Source organism: Panthera uncia, chromosome D2, assembly GCF_023721935.1.
Source record: "Panthera uncia isolate 11264 chromosome D2, Puncia_PCG_1.0, whole genome shotgun sequence".
In the NCBI taxonomy this organism is placed as follows: domain Eukaryota; kingdom Metazoa; phylum Chordata; class Mammalia; order Carnivora; family Felidae; genus Panthera; species Panthera uncia.
In genome coordinates, this window is record NC_064818.1 from 53881898 (window position 1) to 53900308 (window position 18411).

An 18411-nucleotide genomic window follows, 5' to 3' on the forward strand; every position below is an offset into this window, starting at 1 on the left:
CCTTTCCCTCCACTTACTAGGTGAGTGATCTGGACATGTCTAACACCCTAGGCTCAACATCCTCTTTTTTTTTTTTTAATTTATTTTTTGAGTTTTTGTTTTTTTTTTTCTTTATTTATTTATTTTTTAATTAATTAATTTTTTTTTTTTTTTTTGAGAGAGAGAGTGTGAGTGGGGCAGGGGCAGAGAGAAGGGGACAGAGGATCCGAAGCAGGCTCCATGCTTACAGCAGAGAGCCTGATGTGGGGCTGTGAGATCATGACTGGACTCGAAGGCAAACATTTAACTGACTGGGCCACCAAGGCACCCCATCAACATCATCTTTTTAATATGAAGGAGTTGGACCAGGGATATGCTTCCTAAGGTCAAGTTTGAGTTCTCCTCATCGCTTTAAATTACATATGAAGTACATGTATGGAGTTATAGATTCTTATATATAAATAGCAAGAGTCTCCTCTGACAGCCCAGTCCTCCAATCACCGTCTCTGAGTGGCCACCCTTCGGATGGCCATGGGGTGGCCTTTCCTCACCTTTGCCTCTGCATTGGTACACATGCGTATAGAAATACAGTTTGTATGTGAGTGTGCTTTAACTTGCATGGTTTCATGTCTGAGACTTGTTTTGTTCTCTTAATCATATTTCTTGGAAACTGTCCAAGTTCTCTGAGTTCAAAAGTGTGATTGTTCTGTGGGAGTTTTGGCACTAGGAGTAGAAAGAGGGACTCAGAAAAGAAAAAAGCTGGAAAGCAAAAGTATAGGGCCATATGCAGAGGGAAGTGGCAGCTGAAGAATCAGGGTTTACAGTCATGTCTTTGTTCCTGATCTCTAGCCTCATGACAACCAGCAAAGCCATCCAGCTCTTGGCCAAGGAGCCGTGTGGTTACAGACTACAGGTGACAGATATACATACACATCAATCCACAATGACACTCAAAAACCCAGTATCAGGCCTGGCTCCAGGTGCTCAGTTATAGGACCCTGCCCTCCACTTTGTTCAATGGAGAAACAGACATGAAACAGACCATACAGAGCCGATTACCTGCTGGAAGCGGAAGGACTCGGACCGCTTCTTCTGGTTGAGCTGCCACTCTTTGAAGTGGAGCACAGCCTCATCCACATTGACGATGCCCAGCTTCACCTGCTCCTGGAGGGTAATCAGCTGCCGCTGGCCTGGTGTTTTCATCCCAGCAAAAGGGTCATATATACTTGACTGGGGCCTGTCCCTCCACGGTCTGACGAGAGGCTCTGGAAAGGATGGCAAAACTCAGTGTGATAGCTCCCCAACTGGGAAGGGCAGGCAGAGGAGGGGGGTTAATGTGGCTGGTCATGGGCTCAAGAGGACGTGTCTCAAAAGAAAAATTACATGTGGAACTAAGAAGGGAGACATATGACATGGAATCAAAGAGAGGGAAGCAGCTAATAATTCCAAAGCCTATTACACTAAAGTAGACAAGGCCACAACATCTTAGGAAAGCATTTTATGAATAGCATCCACTGGAATCAACAGAATCCCTCAAGCCTGAATTACTGAGAAGCCATTGACCAGCATTTCTCAACTTAAAACACCATTGATGTCTTAGACTGGATAGTTCATCTTCGTTGGGGGTGGGGGGTTGCCTCATACACTGTAGGATATTTAGCCTCACCCCTGACCACTATCCACTAGATGCCAATAGCATCCCCTACCTCAGCTGTGACAACCAAAAACATCCCAGATATTGCCAAGTATCCTCTGGGAGGACTGGAGAAATCGCCTCCAGTCAAGAACCACTATATTAGACTAAAATCCACTCCCAGAAAAGAATATACAGAAAATTCTAGGCAGGCTGCTTCTCCCAACACACTCCATCCCTCCCTATTCTCCCTGCCTCTGAGCAGCATGGGCACAATGGCTGTGGACCCAGGTCATGAAATGCCCAAGAATACTGGAATGCCAATGGAACCACGATCTAGCTCCAATGTCACCAGGTATACATTAAGGACTGGGTCCCAACTAGCTCTCATTGGGTTGTTCCTGTGCCAACTTCTCCTCCACATTACAAATTTGTGGTTCTCTGCTCTGGAGATTCTAAGGAAATAAGAAGGCAACCCCTCTCTTTCTCTAGGCTGTGACTCCACTAAGTTCTGTGGAGAACAAGCTACTTGCAGAGGTGATGCGGTCACTGGGGGCTTGTGAGGACTTGAAATTTTACTGCTCATTTCATGGAGATCTATCTTAGATTCTAAATTTCTCCAGCAGGACCCCATTTGAGCACCGTGACTTAGAGAGAAAGCAAGATGGACAAAGAGAGATGACTTCAAAGTTTATCTGTCATTCTTAACACCCATTCACTCGTCTGTCTACACACACCCAAAATGCTTTCTTCCAGATTTGCCTTCTTCAAGGCTCTCTTTAATTGTGTTGGAAGAGGGATTTTGGGGGGAAAGCAAAACGCATAAGCCATCAAAGCCTCTCTCCTACTACCTAAATCCTTGGAATGCCTTCAAATGCTTAGATGATGTCATGTCTCCTTTTCTTTTCAATTTTTTAAAAACATTTATTTATTTATTTTGAGAGAGAGAGAGACAGAGAGAGAAATCAGGGGAGGGGCAGTGAGAGAGTGAGAATCCCAAGCATGCTCCACACTGTTAGAGCAGAGCCTGATACAGGGCTCAAACCCACGAACCCTGAGATCATGACGTGAGCTGAGATCAAGAGTCAGAAGCTTAACTGACTGAGCCAGCCAGGTGCCCCTCACATCTCCTTTTCAAAAGAATCATCAGTGGGATAATACTGAATGCCTCTCTTTAGCAGAAGGAAGTTAATCAAGAAAAAAGGAGTACTGATCTCCTCAAACTTCCTCAAAAGGAAGAAAAATGTTACCCAATGGCAAGCAAAACATCTCTTAAATAAAAGTTGAACGAAAGTATAGTTTTCTAATACAGATAGGGTAAGTAAATAACATGATCGGGCTGTGCCATTAGGTAAAGCCTGGGTGCCAGGCCACCCACTTTCATCCTGTTGGCATCAAACTCGGTATTTACGCTGTACTTTTGTGTGCTGTCGCAGACACTTCCCCGTGTGTTCATGTCCTCGGTATGATCAATTTGTACACTCTTCTCAGGTACCCCAATTTCTCTCTTCTCCTCTCCCACTCCCATTGGTACAGCACCACCTAAGGTATCCCCTAGACTTCTCTCTGTCTCAATGCTAAGGAGCTGTTACACCTGAAATTCAATGAAACATGCATGAACACATCTACCTCCCGGAAGTCCGGGTCATACAAAAGGAAGCTGTGGACGTGTGGCTTACCTTTCCTGATGCTCTCTGAGGAAATGTAGAAATTCCCAGGCCGCTCTTGACTTTTTTCTGCAAAAACTATGAGATAAAGAATATTCTAGGTAAAAGTCAAATCAGATCTCTTTCTAAGGGGCTTTACAATATTTTATTTATTTACCAGGAAAATTACCAAAATCTTGTACAAAAATATAAGGGATGGATCGCACCTTGGACCACTGTCTGCAGTTCTGTAAATCAAAACTCCAGGAGGCAAATAAGGAGCTAAAGCTAGAGGGATTATGAAATGAAGACAGCCCAAACAGACAAGGTCTCAAAAGCAGAAAGACAAAGCCAATCAGAGGACACGGTCAGCACTTACAAGATCATTAAAGAAAAGGGTAATGTGAACAAGGATGTGAGCTGGATCCCAGAATACCTGAAGCTAGCCGTGGAACACCTTGAAACTTGAGAGTAAAAAGAAGTGCCACTTAGCATGCCAACAAGTGCCATAAGACAGAACTCAGAGTGGAACAGATACAATGTGTGCACAGCTCCAAAGGGACTTAGATGAAGTCACTCATAAGCAACAGACCCCCACCAATAGTGCATCCATGTATACATGTATTATTATGATACCCATTTTACAGATGAGGAAACTAAAGCTAAAGAGAGTGAAATGACTAACCTAATGTCCTAGGCTGTACGGTTGGAAAATGCAAGAGCTGGGACATGAACCCAGGGATTCTGGCCTCCAAACCACGGTCCTTTTTGTCATCTCCTGCCTCTCCCTTTCCTTTGCTTCCCCAGTTTCCTAGCAAGTCCTTCAGTGATCTTTAGGAATCACCTGTGCCCCGTCCTAGCTCCCCAAAATGAGCCATGCCACTGACACTCTCTCCTCCCCTCCTGCCATTTAGGAATTATCAATATTTGCATGCTTCTTCATTTGGGTTCCCTTAGAAGCAGTCCTGGAGACAAGGATCCAGATGCAAGGAGTCAATGTGGGGGGTGAAGGAGGTGAGACAAGGAAGTGGATAAAGCAGAACATGGTGGGTGTCCAGTAAGTTCCAGGGTGGGCAAGCTGGAGAGCTCTGGAAAGCAATGTAGAACACGCACCTTAGAGTTCTCCCAGCAGAAGGGCAAGTACGCTGGGGTACTCACTCAGCCATCAACCCATCCGTCACTGGATGAGGGCTCAGGAGTGTTCATCCCCCAGCTCTTCCAATCTGACTTGCAAAATGGCAGGGGAGACTGGCTGCCAGAGAAAGTGGTGAGACCAAGAGACACGGGTCCTGACAGGCAGGGTCCAGCCAGTGGGCACAGAAATGTAAAGAGGTAGGGGGATGTGGCCAGGGTACCAATAGTGTCTGTGACACAGGCCGAAGGACATGTTACCCAGGGGAATGGCAAAGCACGTAGAGCACTTGGCCAAACATGATGTCCCTCAACTGCATTTCTACCTGGCTTAGGGTTGCCAGGCTTAACAAATCAAAAGAAGAAAGAGAGTGCAACTTTGGGACTTACACTAAGAAATTGTTTGCTTTCTGTCTGAAGATCATGCTTAACTGGGCATCCTATACCTGGGCTCTGGTTGAGGGCTACCTTCTCCAATTTGTGATCTCCTTTTGCCACACGTTTTACAACTTTCTTATACTATTAAAAATGGAATGGATGTCAGGCACACAGATCTGGCAATTCTTAGCTCTTACAGTATTTGTAATCATATCAATACAATGGGGTCCTGAAAGAGGGTGAAACTGATAATGCATCAGCATCTAACTGATGTCCTAGGGATCACTATGAAGATAGTGGTCACCAGTTTGTATTAGTGTAGGCAGGTAGATAGCCTGGCCTAGGGGCTGAAAGCCAGAATTGTGGAGTTGGATTCCTTGAGTTCAAATCCTGGCTCTGCTATGTGGTAATAGAGTGACCTCTGTAAGTCTCCTTTTCCTCATCTGTACAATGGGGATGATAACAGCCCTTACCTAACAGATTACTGTAAAGATTAAATGACACGTTCCAGATGGAGTACTGTTGGTAGATTTCAATAAATGTTAGCTCTTAAATAATAATAATAATAATAATAATAATAGTTTCAGGAGATAAAAATGTACCAGGGTTCTGGCCATTTGGAGGAGAGGGAAATCTTGTTTACCTCCGTCTTCGTACTGCATATGAATGCTTCCAGGAATGCCAGAACTGAATCTGATCTTTGTCCACGGTCCAGCTCCAAAATATGCCCTGAGCTCTAACCCCATCTCCTGGCACTGGTTAGATACCATTCAAAAGCAGACAGTCTCTGAGCAATGGTTTAGAAGTTAGGAGGAACCAGGGAATTCCTGCTGAGAAGCCCTGAAGACCCTGCTGAGCACCATTCCCTGCCATACTTGCCTTTAGAAATGTACGGTTCATTGTCAGGCAGGTAGTGAGTGCCAGGAGCACTGGCCTCCGGCCTGGGCACTGGGATGGGGGGCCTGTTGGCCAGGTCCACGGAAAAGGCCTCATCATTATCCACTGTGTGATAAACATCTTCTGCCTGACCACCAGGGTGCAGGTCCCTCTCCGGACTGCCCATCCCCATGCTGTTACCTAGAAACACAGACAAAGGTGTCTGAAAGCAGTGGCCAAATGAACTGGATGACCGACGGTCGTAAGAGCAGAGAGCGGGACCATAGCTTATTTGTACAGTACTGCCCTTTGGCAAAGATCTTTCCTCTACAGTATCTCTTTTATGATCTGCTAAGGGATCACTGCAGGCAAAGCAACTGAGAAACACTGATGTCACCTTCATTTGCCACCCATCATGGTAGCAAAAGGGAGTGAGCACTAGGCTCTATCAGCTTAATTTTATTGCTAGGATTCAGTTATTCATCCCATTAGAACTAGGGAAAAAGGAACATAGCCCCCAAAGCCAAAGGACCCTTAGAACCACCCCCTGGTGCTGGGGAAGCAGTGTGAGAGTGGCCAGGAGTCCTCACCACCAATGGCCCCAGCATCCTCATCCCCAGCATCCAAGTGACTACAGCAAATCCTTCCCGTGGACTTCCTCTGTGCCAAGGACTGTTCCAAGAATATTACCCACATTATCTCCTTTGATTATGTAACGACATTGTGCAATAACTACAATCATTATTCTCATTTTGCAAATGAAGAAACTGGGTCCTTGGGCATTTAAATAACTTGCCCAAAGTTACTTAGAGCCAGACTGGCATCCAGGAAAGCTGGCTCCAGAACTTTTGCTCTTAACCTCCATGCTCTACTGCTTTTTTACAACCTTTGCTCCCACTCTGCTCTCCATCGACCAGAAAGATAGAGGACAGAAGCCTGCCTCTCCCCCTCTGTCCCTGGAGACCCAGAGCCACCATGTTTTCACTGCCCCCTTCCTGGTGACAGGGTGCAATGTTCTCTGCTGGAACCCAAGTACAGCATCCCCTTGGCTTCAAGAATCTCAGCAGACTTTTGTATGCGATCCGCCAATCATATACGTGAGCTGTGGTGACCTCAGCCATGTTATACAACCTCTCTGAGCTTGATTTCCTTCTGAGACCTGCTCACAGGAGTACTGTGAGGAAAAGCACCCAGCTCAGTGCCTACACATAGTAGGTGTTCTTTCACTTCCTTCTTTTCCCTAGCACCATTCAGTCAACAAATCTTTATTAAAGTCCCGTCTGAGATACAGGAATGACTAAAGCTTAGGCCTTCTTCCTGCAGAATTTCCAGTCCAGTGACTTAATGGAAAATTTTTAGTTGCATCTTTTCTGAGCTGCAGGGAGACTACTCTTGGCTTCCCTGTGTCCTGGATCCAGAGGACTAACTGACCAGAGAGTCCCAGCTCATCCAGGGGCTCAGAGTTCCAAGGCTCTGCCCTTGAGAAACTTCCCAGTTAGTGGAGAAGTTCCCATCTGTTCATCTTTAAACACAAGGGCATGATGAAATTCTGGAGAGGCTCGTATGATGTTAACAAAATGAGGTGTCCTGAGAGAGCTGCTGGCTACTCTACCAGTGACAGTGATCCCCACAGTGCCTGCCCCCGTGTGAGTACACACACAAGTATGCAATCCTGCTTTTATAGTGTGAAAGCAGCTAGAGAAAATACTAAATGAATGGGTGCAAAGTGTGCGGATAAAACTTTATTTACAAAAACAGGCAGCTGGACAGGCTATGGTTTATCTACCACTACACAGAACTCTCCTTTCTTCTTCACTGTCAAAACTACTTCTCCCACCCTGAATCCCATCCTCTTAGCATTCTGCTTCCTATGCCTACTTCATCAGCAGACCTCCCCGCCCATTAATTATAAATGATTGGACAGAGTGAAGGAATTAACCACATAATTTAACACCCTCCATCTCTGACCTTCAATAATAATAATAATGACAACAACAACAACAATCATCATAAACTTTTATCACTTGCTCTGTGCCCAGCCCTGCTCTGACGCCCACTGCACAATAACTCATTCAATTCTCCCAACATTCACCTGAGGAAGTGGAGACAGAGGAGTTGAGAGCTTGTCCAGCTAAGTGAAGGAGGAACAAAATACAGATCATAGTTTATGTTCTTAACCATGATGCAACACAGGCTCAACTTAACGATGTTTGTGTGGGGCACCTGTGTGGCTCAGTCGGTTAAATGTCCAACTTTTGGCTCTGGTCATGATCTCACAGTTCATGAGTTCGAGCCCCACATCAGGCTCTGTGCTGACAGTGGGAAGCCTGGAGCCTGCTTTGAGTTCTGTGTCTCCCTCTCTCTCTGCCCCTCCCCCACCCCTGCTTACACTCTTTCTCTCTCTCTCAAAAATAAATAAACATTAAAAAACAAAGCAAAACAATGTTTGTGTATATTCCTCCATGTTCTCCTCCTTCACCAGAAAGTCATCTCTTGAGGGGCGCCTGGGTGGCGCAGTCGGTTGAGCGTCCGACTTCAGCCAGGTCACGATCTCGCGGTCCGTGAGTTCGAGCCCCGCGTCAGGCTCTGGGCTGATGGCTCGGAGCCTGGAGCCTGTTTCCGATTCTGTGTCTCCCTCTCTCTCTGCCCCTCCCCCGTTCATGCTCTTCTCTCTCTGTCCCAAAAATAAATAAAAAATGTTGAAAAAAAAAAATTTAAAAAAAAAAAAAAAAAAAAGAAAGTCATCTCTTGAGAGCACTGGTCACATCTTATTTTTCTCCTTGTCCCCCAGCCCAACATCCAGAGTAGCACTTTGCTCATAGTCAGTAGTCAATAAACTTTGGCTAAATAAAAATAAACATATGCATTTAAAAACAGGTCTTGTTGGGGCGCCTGGGTGGCTCAGTCGGTTGAGCGTCCGACTTTGGCTCAGGTCACGATCTCACGGTCCCTGAGTTCGAGCCCCGCGTCGGGCTCTGGGCTGATGGCTCAGAGCCTGGAGCCTGCTTCTGATTCTGTGTCTCCCTCTCTCTCTGCCCCTCCCCCGTTCATGCTCTGTCTCTGTCTCAAAAATAAATAAATGTTTGAAAAATAAAAAATAAAAAATAAATAAAATAAAAACAGGTCTTGTTGAAGGCAGCTTGTTTAACCTGAATGAGTGACTCCAGTGGTGGGAACTTCTGGCCTACCTGTAACAAGCTGATGGGGGAGCTCACGGCGACAGAGTGCCTTTAATCATGCCATACACCAAGTATATGGCAGCCCATTCCTTTAATGGATCAACCATCATATGGAACCAGGGAACATCTTACATTTATTTTTCTTTCCCTCTTTTTGCTTCCCTGCTCACAGCTACAAATTACCTTCCAAAAACTTGCGGATCATAGAGTCCTTAGTAGCCCGAGGGAAACCATCTCCAGGGATTGGATTAGATGTACTGGCCTGAAGCATTTCAACATCTAGAAGAAAAGGAGACTAAGAGTTTATTTGTTGTTCTTCCACACAGGCAAGGAGACTTTACAGATGGATGTATAAGGTTTGAGGAATCAAGAGATCTTGAACCAAGAGATTCAAGAATTCATTAATCCATCTACCTTCCCACCCATGCATCCATGCTTCCATGGATTCAGGCATCCATCCACTCATCCAACTATCTATCTACTTAATAAGGACCCCTGTGGGGTACCTGGGTGGCTCAGTCAGTTAAGCTTAAGCAGGTTAAGGGTCCAGCTCTTGATTTCAGCTCAGCAGGCAGCACAGAGCCTACTTGGGATTCTCTCTCTCCCTCTCTTTGCCCCTCCCCTGCTCACACACATGCTCACTCATATACTCTCTCTCTCTCAAATATAAATAAATAAACATAAAAAAAATAAGGACCCCCCCCCCCCCCTTGTAAGTGTGAGGTATGATAGAGGGCAACACTCACAACTCTCAGGCCCTTTCCTGGACCACAGGACTCAAAAGGTATAGATATTATGCTTATTTGCATTTGAAATAATGGGTTTAATTTTTATTTTTTTTAAATGTATATTTACTTTTGAGAGAGAGAAAGAGAGAGAGAGAGACAGAGGTCAAGCGACAGAGGGGCAGAGACAGAGAGGAAGACATAAAATCCAAAGCAGGCTCTAGGCTCTGAGCTGTCAGCACAGAGCCCTTTGTGGGGCTCAAACCCACAAACCATGAGATCATGACCTGAGCAGAAGTTGGACGCTTAACCGACTGAGCCATCCAGGCACTCCAGGCTTAATTTTTAAATGTATAACCATAGCATTGTTTATGACAGCCAAAAAACAACTAGAAGCAAAAACAATAAAGAATAGATAAAACTGTGGTTTACTCAAACAATGGAACAGTATGTAACAGTTACAAAGAACATATTGGAGCCAGTTTTATCAATATAGTGCCACCTCAACAACATAATAGGACCAATTCAACAACTTAACAAGAAGAACCCTAGTTCTAGGTTACTAATGGAATTATTTATAAGGAAGAAGCATATTGACCTTTGTTTTTCACTTTTAAACATAAAGACCCATAAAGACCAAAACTCTGTGTGAAAACCATTCAGTTACCACAGCAGCTTCTAGTCTAACCCAAGTAAGCAACATATTACTTTACGACTCTCAAGTATGCTTTTGGGAGCAAAATTTCAGCCTTGTATTAAAAATAGAGCTTTGATATTATCAAGAGATTTCACTTAGTAATTCTTATCATACAATTATTGAGTACTTATTTGCTTAGGCAAAATACATAGTTTGAAGTTGAATAGTATACTTTGAGAAAAAGTGGTTTGAATTTAATCAATATACACACATATGCCATTTCCTTACTACTGTAATCTTTGGGGATCAGCTGAATACATCCTGGTGAGTTTGTATGAAGACTTCTATGCAACTAGAATATTCACTGAAAAAAGGTTATGGTCATGAAGTAATGATAAAGATGATAAACTTCATATGACATTACCCTAGTTTTGAAACAAAATATTTGTATATACATAGAAAAAAAGACTGGAAAGAAATACACGAAAATGCATATAGTGGCTATTTCTAAAGTAGTACAGATTATGAACATTTTATTTTCTATCTTATACTTTTCTTTGTCTTCCAAATTATCCCACGGTGACTTGTATGGCTTTCATGAAGGAGAAAAATCTTATTAACACTTTTTTTTTCAAAAGATCTAGGTAGATATGATCAACTATGTACAATTAGATTTTCAAAGCAAAAATAATTTCAGGTTATTAAAAAATAAACTGTGGCTCACCTGCAATTCCCAGATTACTTGATTTTTTTAAATACAAAAAATGACTGATTTCAAACTTTCCAGGGACCAGATATTACATTATTACATAGCATAACTCTTACTGGACCTTGTTTCAAACTTCAATAATCCTTTGACAACCAAAATATAAGTTTTGTGACCATAAACAAAAAAAATTACATTGAATGAAAAAATTGCAGACTTTTCAGTATTTTCGGTATTTTCGGTGGCATATTGTGTATATAACGTTTTAAGGCCTATAAAACAACATCACATGCTGGGAAGTATAAATGTTGAATTCATGGTAATGGTTACTTCTGGAGAAGGAGGGAGGAAAATTGGATTCCAGAAGGGATTCATAGGGTGCTATAATATGTAATTAAAAAAAACCCTGAGACAATTAAAAAAGAAAGAAAAAAGAAATACATAGAAGTGTATTGATGAATCAGAATCTTTAACAAATACAACATTAAAAAAAATCAATATAGTATCAATTGCCCCAAAAAAGGGGAGAATAAGGTTCTATTTTTATATTTGCTTATATATGCAAAAAGAAGCATTGGACATAGATGTAAGAAATTAAAATCACTTGGACAAAAAAGATGAGGGACAGGAATGGAGAAAGATATTTCACTCTTCACCCTTTTATAGTTTAGTTTTTAAGGCTATTGAAAAAAATAATATAAAGAAATACGGGGCTTGGATTATGTTTGTGTCACCTTAAATATTATCCAAAAAAGAAGAAAAACCAACTACTTTTTTCTGCCTTGTCAGTTTATTGTTTCCTTACACAGTGGAGACATTACACTGACCATAATATGCCTTGATACTCTAGTCCAAAGCCCTACGGTTCCAAATGAGGAATCTCTCCTGTCACCGCTGAATTCTATAAACTGCAGAGATTAGGGAGACTGAACTGATCCTGAAACATACCTAGAGGTGTTTTAATTTTAAAAATTAAATTTCTGAGGTGCCTGGGTGGCTCAGTCAGTTAAGCATCCGACTTCGACTCAGGTCGTGATCTGATAGCTTGTGAGTTCGAGCCCTGCACAGGGCTCTTTGCCGACAGCTCAGAGCCTGGTGCCTGCTTTGGATTCTGTGTCTCCCTTTCTCTCTGCCCCTCCCGTGCTCACACTCTGTCTCTGTCCAATTTCATGTATCCAAATCCAAAAATTTCACATATTTTTTTTAAATTCAAGACCAGAAAAATTCCACTTATTTGAGATTTCCTGTTCAATTCACTTAGCAGTGTTGTTTGTTGTTTTCTTTTTTAAGTTTATATATTTTGAGAGAGCGTGTGCGTGAGCAGGGAAGGAGCAGAGAGAGAGAGAGAGAGAGGGAGAGAGAGAATCCCAAGCAGGCTCTGCACAGTGCGGCGCCCAACATAGGGCTCAAACCCACAGAACTGCAAGATCATGACCTAAGCAAAATTCATGAGGCAGACACTCAACCAACTGAGCCACCCAGGTGCCCCTCACTTAGCTGTGGTTTTATGGAACACTTTCCCCATAGAGGTAGAAAATTGGAAAGAAAGGTGTTTTCTACAGATGTGTGCCTTGCCAGGAGCAGGACCCTCCCCTATCTGATGAATACCCTGTATTAATCTCCCTCTAAACACCCACACCACATACCTCACCCCCCGCAAGCCACCTGACGCTGACCCAGCCAACTTTTGAAACCCCTCATTTAAACAACAGTAAAGCACAGAGGAATACACCCCAAAGTAAAGACTTGCTTGAATCAAACACTCCTAGAGATGAGGGGAGGGAGAAATTTCACAGGTCTGGTGCTATACCCTCCAGGAAATCACATCCCCCTCAGGTTCCAGCATCTCCAAGAAGCTGGGCAGAGCAGCGCCAGGAGGATTTCAATCACCAGTAACCAAATCTCCCAGGCAGGCAATGCCAGGGTGCAAGTTTCAGTCAGTCACCCCTGCTGACAATGGTAAATGGGTCATAAAACAGCCTAGCTATTTTCACTAACAAAGGTCAATTTGAGAGAACTGATTTTCAGGTCCAAGAGGTAGATGCACAGTTAAAGAAGCTACAAAGAGTATTAGAAAAATAAAATGTGGAAGAAACAGGGAGCGGCAAGAGCGGCCCTGGCTGGCCCTGGAGTGCTAACATACTAAGAATGCAGGCAGCTGCCCCTGGTAACCAAGGGGGTCTTAATATGCTGTCTTAATATGCTGGGGTTTTGTGGGTTAAAGAATTTAAAAAAAAAAAAAAAAAAAAGAATGAGCACTAGAAATAAGACATATCAATATCAGGATCCCTTGATACAGTGCACCGAGGAGGACACAACACCATTTCTATGGTATTCTTGCCAAAAAGTTACCACCTCAGTCCAATCACAGAAAACATGACAAACCAAACCGAGGAGCAATCTATAAAATAACTGATCAGTGCTTAAGTCAAGGAATGACTGAGGGACTTTTACAAATTGGAAGAAACTATGGGGCACCTAGCTGGTTCAGTCAGTGGAGCATGCAACTTTTGATGTTGGGATTGTGAATTTGAGCCCCGTGTTGGGTGCAGAGATTACTTAAAAATAAAATCTTCAAAAAAAAATTGGGAGAGACTAAGGAGAAATAACTACATGCATTGTGGAATCCTCTGTAGGCTCAGCATCTAAGACCCCATCAGCATCTAGCATCCTACCTACAGGGGAAAAGCTGAACAAGGCCTAGAGGTCACTTGGTGGTATTGCACCAATGTTAATCTGGCTTTACTAACTATGCTTCAGTTGTACAAGACACTGATATCAAGGAAATCTAGATGAAAGGTATACAGGAGAACTAGCATTTTTGCAACTTTTCTCAGGTAATTCAAAATGAAAAGTTTTTTTAAAAAAAAAGGAGAAGGAGATGGAAGAGGGGAAAAGATTTGAAAAGCAGAGGAGGAAATGCAATGGGAAAATTACAGAAGCACAACCCCCAGGAATGACCTACACTGACCCTTCCCTGTCCCCCAATGCCACCAAATCACCTTCCAGTGACACCTGTGAGCCATACACATTGGGAATTATGATCAACGTGGGGTTAAATGAGCCACCAATGACAAACATATCTTTTTACTTTGTAATCACGTCTTGACCAGATCTGCTAACTATCAGTCCTGTGGTTTCTTAGTAGAGTTATTTCTCCTCCTTGAGCTGTCCTAGCATCAAAATGCGTAAGTCCCAATTTTGATTCTTCTATTCCTGGCTGGAGGACTACAACACCCACGGGTCTGACACCAGACAGACTTCTTAGATCCACCTGATTATTCAGGCTCACAAGATGACCATGGTCATCTATGCAGGATGGATGGTCTGTTCAGGAGAATGTAGGACACAGGCCAGGAGGACACTGCCAGGTGGCATCCTTCCTCAAGAGCAGTCTTGAGTCCAGTCCAGTAGCTCATGTGCAAGGAGACAAGACCCAGGTCAGGCAGGTGGAGGGCCCCCCCACGGAGTGAAAAGCCTCATGGCCCACAGGAGCGGTATGTCTCGTGACAACCCCTAAGGCATCCTTCCAGGGGTCCCCATGAGCATGTCAGAGTCAATGCTCTCAGGGAAGCCCAGAGTGTGCTGCCCCTTTCAGGTACTTATAGTCCATATATAGCTCCTCCCAGTTCCAGATGCAATTTACCAACCAATTAGGGGTCATTTTTATCATAGGCATATGTTGCCTAGAAACACAGTTGACATTTGACTCTTATCAGGTTACCAGGGTAACAGCTGGGAAGTCAACCGAAGGTCAAATTCTCTAGCAGAAGGGGAAACGATAGCTGTTACATTAACTTCACTCACAATTATCTTGGGTCAAGTTGTTTGAATCCTCTCAGCTTCTCTTTACTTGTCTGTAACATGGTGATGGTAGCAGTATGTATCTCATAGGTTTGCCATGAGTATTAGATAAGAAGCTGGCCAACTGCTTAGCAGAGCGCCTAGCTCGGAGAAAGTGCTAAATAATGCTAATTGCTATTACTATTAGTATTACTGTTACTAGGACTATCATTACTGTGGTCTTTATTATTAAATTATATATCCAGGCTAATGTCCTAAGCAGAGACCAGTTTTTTAAAAAGAACTCAATTTAGGGGCGCCTGGGTGGCTCAGTCGGTCAAGCATCCGACTTTGGCTCAGGTCATGATCTCATGGTTTATGAGTTCGAGCCCCGCGTCGGGCTCTGAGCTGACAGCTCAGAGCCTGGAGCCTGCTTCAGATTCTGTGTCTCCCTCTCTCTCTGCCCCTTCCCCCTCACGCTCTGTCTCTCTTTCCTTCAAAAATAAATAAACATCAAAAAAAATTAAAAAGAACTCAATTTAATTGAGGGGACATTCAGGGGACAATCGTAAGTCCGAGAAAGGCTGCCACTGAAGCCAGGCAAGCAACAGAGGCGAGGACACCAGTCACTGAGCGACCAGTGCAGGTGGACATCATGGTCAAAGGTGGCAGTTACCTGCGTGGACTTTGGTATCCTGGAGAACTGGGTTCAAGCCCTGGCTCTGACTGGCTCTATGTCCTTGGGAAAGACACCTGATATCACTAAGCTTGTATATCTCCATTTATAAAGTGGAGATAAATAAGAAAACTGTAGGGGCCAATGGAGACAATGCTTATAAAATGTTTAGCAATAGTGCCCAGCACTAATATTAATGGATACTATTATTATATTGAAGCAACCTAGATAGTGTATTCATATTTTATTGTGCTGTAAAAAATTATCCCAAACTTAGTGGCTAAAAACAACATAAATTTATTGCCTTATAGTTCTGTAGTTTGAAAATCTGAAAAGAGTCTCACTGGCCTAAAAATTTTGAGAGGACCGCCTTCTTTTCCAGGAGCTCTAGGGGAGGATCTGTCTCTTTGCCCTTTCCAAATTCTAGATGCTACATGCATTCCTTGGCACTAAGCTCTCTTCCTTATTTGAAGCCAGCAATGTCAGGCAGTGAACTTAGCTGAATTGAGTCCTTCTCATGGAGCCATCTCTGGTCTGTTTTCTGATTCTTTCTTCTACTTTTTTTAAAAAAATGTTTAATGTTTATTTATTTCTGAGAGAGAGAGACACACACACAGAGTGTGAGCAGGGGAGGGGCAGAGAGAGACAGGGAGACACAGAATCCGAAGCAGGCTCCAGCCTCTGAGCCGTCAGCCCAACATGGGGCTTGAACTCACGAGCCATGAGATCATGACCTGAGCTGAAGTCAGATGCTTAACCGACTGAGCCACCCAGGCGCTCCTCTTTCTTCTACTTTTAAGGATCCACCCCAATAATCCAGGACATTAGCAACCTTAATTCCATCTACAACTTTCATTCTCCTTTGCCAGATCGTCTAGCCCATTCACAGATTTAGGGGCTCTATTCTGCCTCCTACAGATGGAAGCAAGCATCAGCACAGTCAGCCTGTCACAAACTTCCTCCCCATTCTGGGCTGACAGGGGCATTAAGGGTCAGGGATTAGGGCCCATGCAAGCAAGTCCATCGTGTCCACACTGGACCCAGCAGCCCTGGCGTGATGGAGGCATTGCACACTACCGTAAGTGAAGTTACCCAAAAATGACTTTCTTTCCATTTATATTTGAAGCAAAATGATTCTTTTTATATGTAATTGAACATATATGGTTTTCAGTTAGACCAAGAACAGCAAATATATACATCGGCCCCCGTGTCCCTATTCTGTACTCAAGGCAAACATCACTAGTTAGTCATAGCATTCTTTGTGGTCTCACAATTCTCAACATAGCCCCCTCAGGCACTCAGTACCAAGTAACTGACACTGGCATATGAAATGATTTTTCAAACACTATTTGCCCTATCTGTATTAGGCAGTAAGTCTTAGCAGTAACGATTACTACCTTCCTAATGATAAAAAAAGAAAGTGTCCAATTGTTTGGAGCTCATAAGTAAAAAGACCCTCTCAGACTCTAAATTTCCCAACCCTATGTGTGCATACAACTCAGGTATACAGTGAGCACCACATGAGGGGCTGAAACACATAGAAAATTCTGGAGGTGAAGGCAGTGTGCTTGCAGACAAAGGACATTTTGTAAAGAAAAGCAGAACAACAAATCCCTGCATTCCTGGATGCTCAGTGTTTGTACTTCAGATTCTAAGCACTTAACCTTCACCACGTGTCAGTTAAAAATAAACTAAAAAGCCCTGAGACCTGCGGCTCTAAGGAGAAAGTGCAAAGTGCTTTCATTTCAGCAGAGACAAAAAAGAAAAAAACATAAAACAAGAAGACTCAGGGGCCACGGTCCTCAGGGAAGAGCCAGCTGTAGAGTTACACTGTACTTCATTTAGGGAATCAATCAGAAAGAACCCATTCCTGGGAAGAAAGAAGCTTGAACAGATGAGAGAAAGCCTAGGCAGCCACTTAATTAAGGAATGAGTCAAGAAAAATAATGAATTTTCAAAGAAGCCCATACGATACTCCTCAGGGGACATAAATCTAGATCGCTTAGCTGCAGTGGAAACTCTATCTGGATTATGTGTTGCTAATTTAATATAAAACCTAATCTGAGAATCTAATACAGTAAAATGTCAGATACTAAGAGGCTATTCTTCTGGAAAGGCTCTCAAACCCTGAAAGCGGTCCAAAAGTAATTTTTTTTTTTCTCCAGCAAGTATTCTTATAGCCAAAACAGACCCTTAGAGCAAGGAGCAGCGTGGTAAAGCATCTGATGACCTGAAGCCCGGTGTGCTCCGTATGCACTCAGGTGGGATCAAGTGCTTTCATTGGCCATGTCTGTAGGGCGGTCCAATCTCCCCATACCTTAATGGAGAAGTGATGGAAAGGAGGGAGACACACACACACACACACACACACACACACACACACACACCCACAGACTGAGAGACAGAGAAAAGGAAAGTGGCAATCCGAAATTACAGCAGCTAAGGAGAGGTGGGCAATGAAACGAAGGGGCTGGGGCATCCGGGTGGCTTGGTCGGTTGAGCATCCGACTCTTGATTTCAGCTCAGGTCATGATCTCACGGCTCAGGAGTTCGAGCCCTGCACCGGGCTCTGCGCTGGTGGCATGGAGTTTGCTTGGGATTCTCTCTCTCCTTCTCTCTCTCTATCCCTCCCCCACTCGTTCTTTCTCTCTCAAAATAGATAAATAAACATTAAAGAAAAGAAAATGAAGGGGCTAAGGATGCAAGGGTTAGGCAGCAACAAGTCTCACGGATTTCTTATGCAGACAAGTGCCTCCTTGCAGCACTCCTGGCAAGCACACAGACCCTCTGCAGGGCAAGAATCAGTCTACGAGATGAGTTCACAGTGGGATGCGGTGGGTACCACACTTCCTCCTCCCCTCATTCTCCACATCCATAGCTGCCCTCTTGGGGCACCGTGTCCTTTTCCTCCATGGCACTGTCACGGTTTTGTAGTTATATATTTAGTTATGTGGCATTTTTATTTAATATTCAGCTCTCTTGCTAGAAGGAGGGCTCTAGGAGGCAGAGATCATGCCGTCTTGTTTATTGACTCTCTGCCACCTGACACGGTGACTTAATCA

General features: G+C 43.6%; 1 protein-coding gene across 1 annotated transcript in view; it reads right to left on the reverse strand.

Moving 5' to 3' along the window:
- PIK3AP1 (phosphoinositide-3-kinase adaptor protein 1) overlaps positions 1 to 18411 on the reverse strand; it is a 118220-nt gene that overhangs the window by 23250 nt on the left and 76559 nt on the right. Inside the window, exons 9-12 of the mRNA XM_049646455.1 lie at positions 9006 to 9101; positions 5647 to 5844; positions 3292 to 3357; positions 1039 to 1244 (exon numbers count right to left, since the gene is read on the reverse strand). Of these exons, the coding sequence (XP_049502412.1) occupies positions 1039 to 1244; positions 3292 to 3357; positions 5647 to 5844; positions 9006 to 9101 (566 nt within the window). The remainder of the gene's footprint in view (positions 1 to 1038; positions 1245 to 3291; positions 3358 to 5646; positions 5845 to 9005; positions 9102 to 18411) is intronic.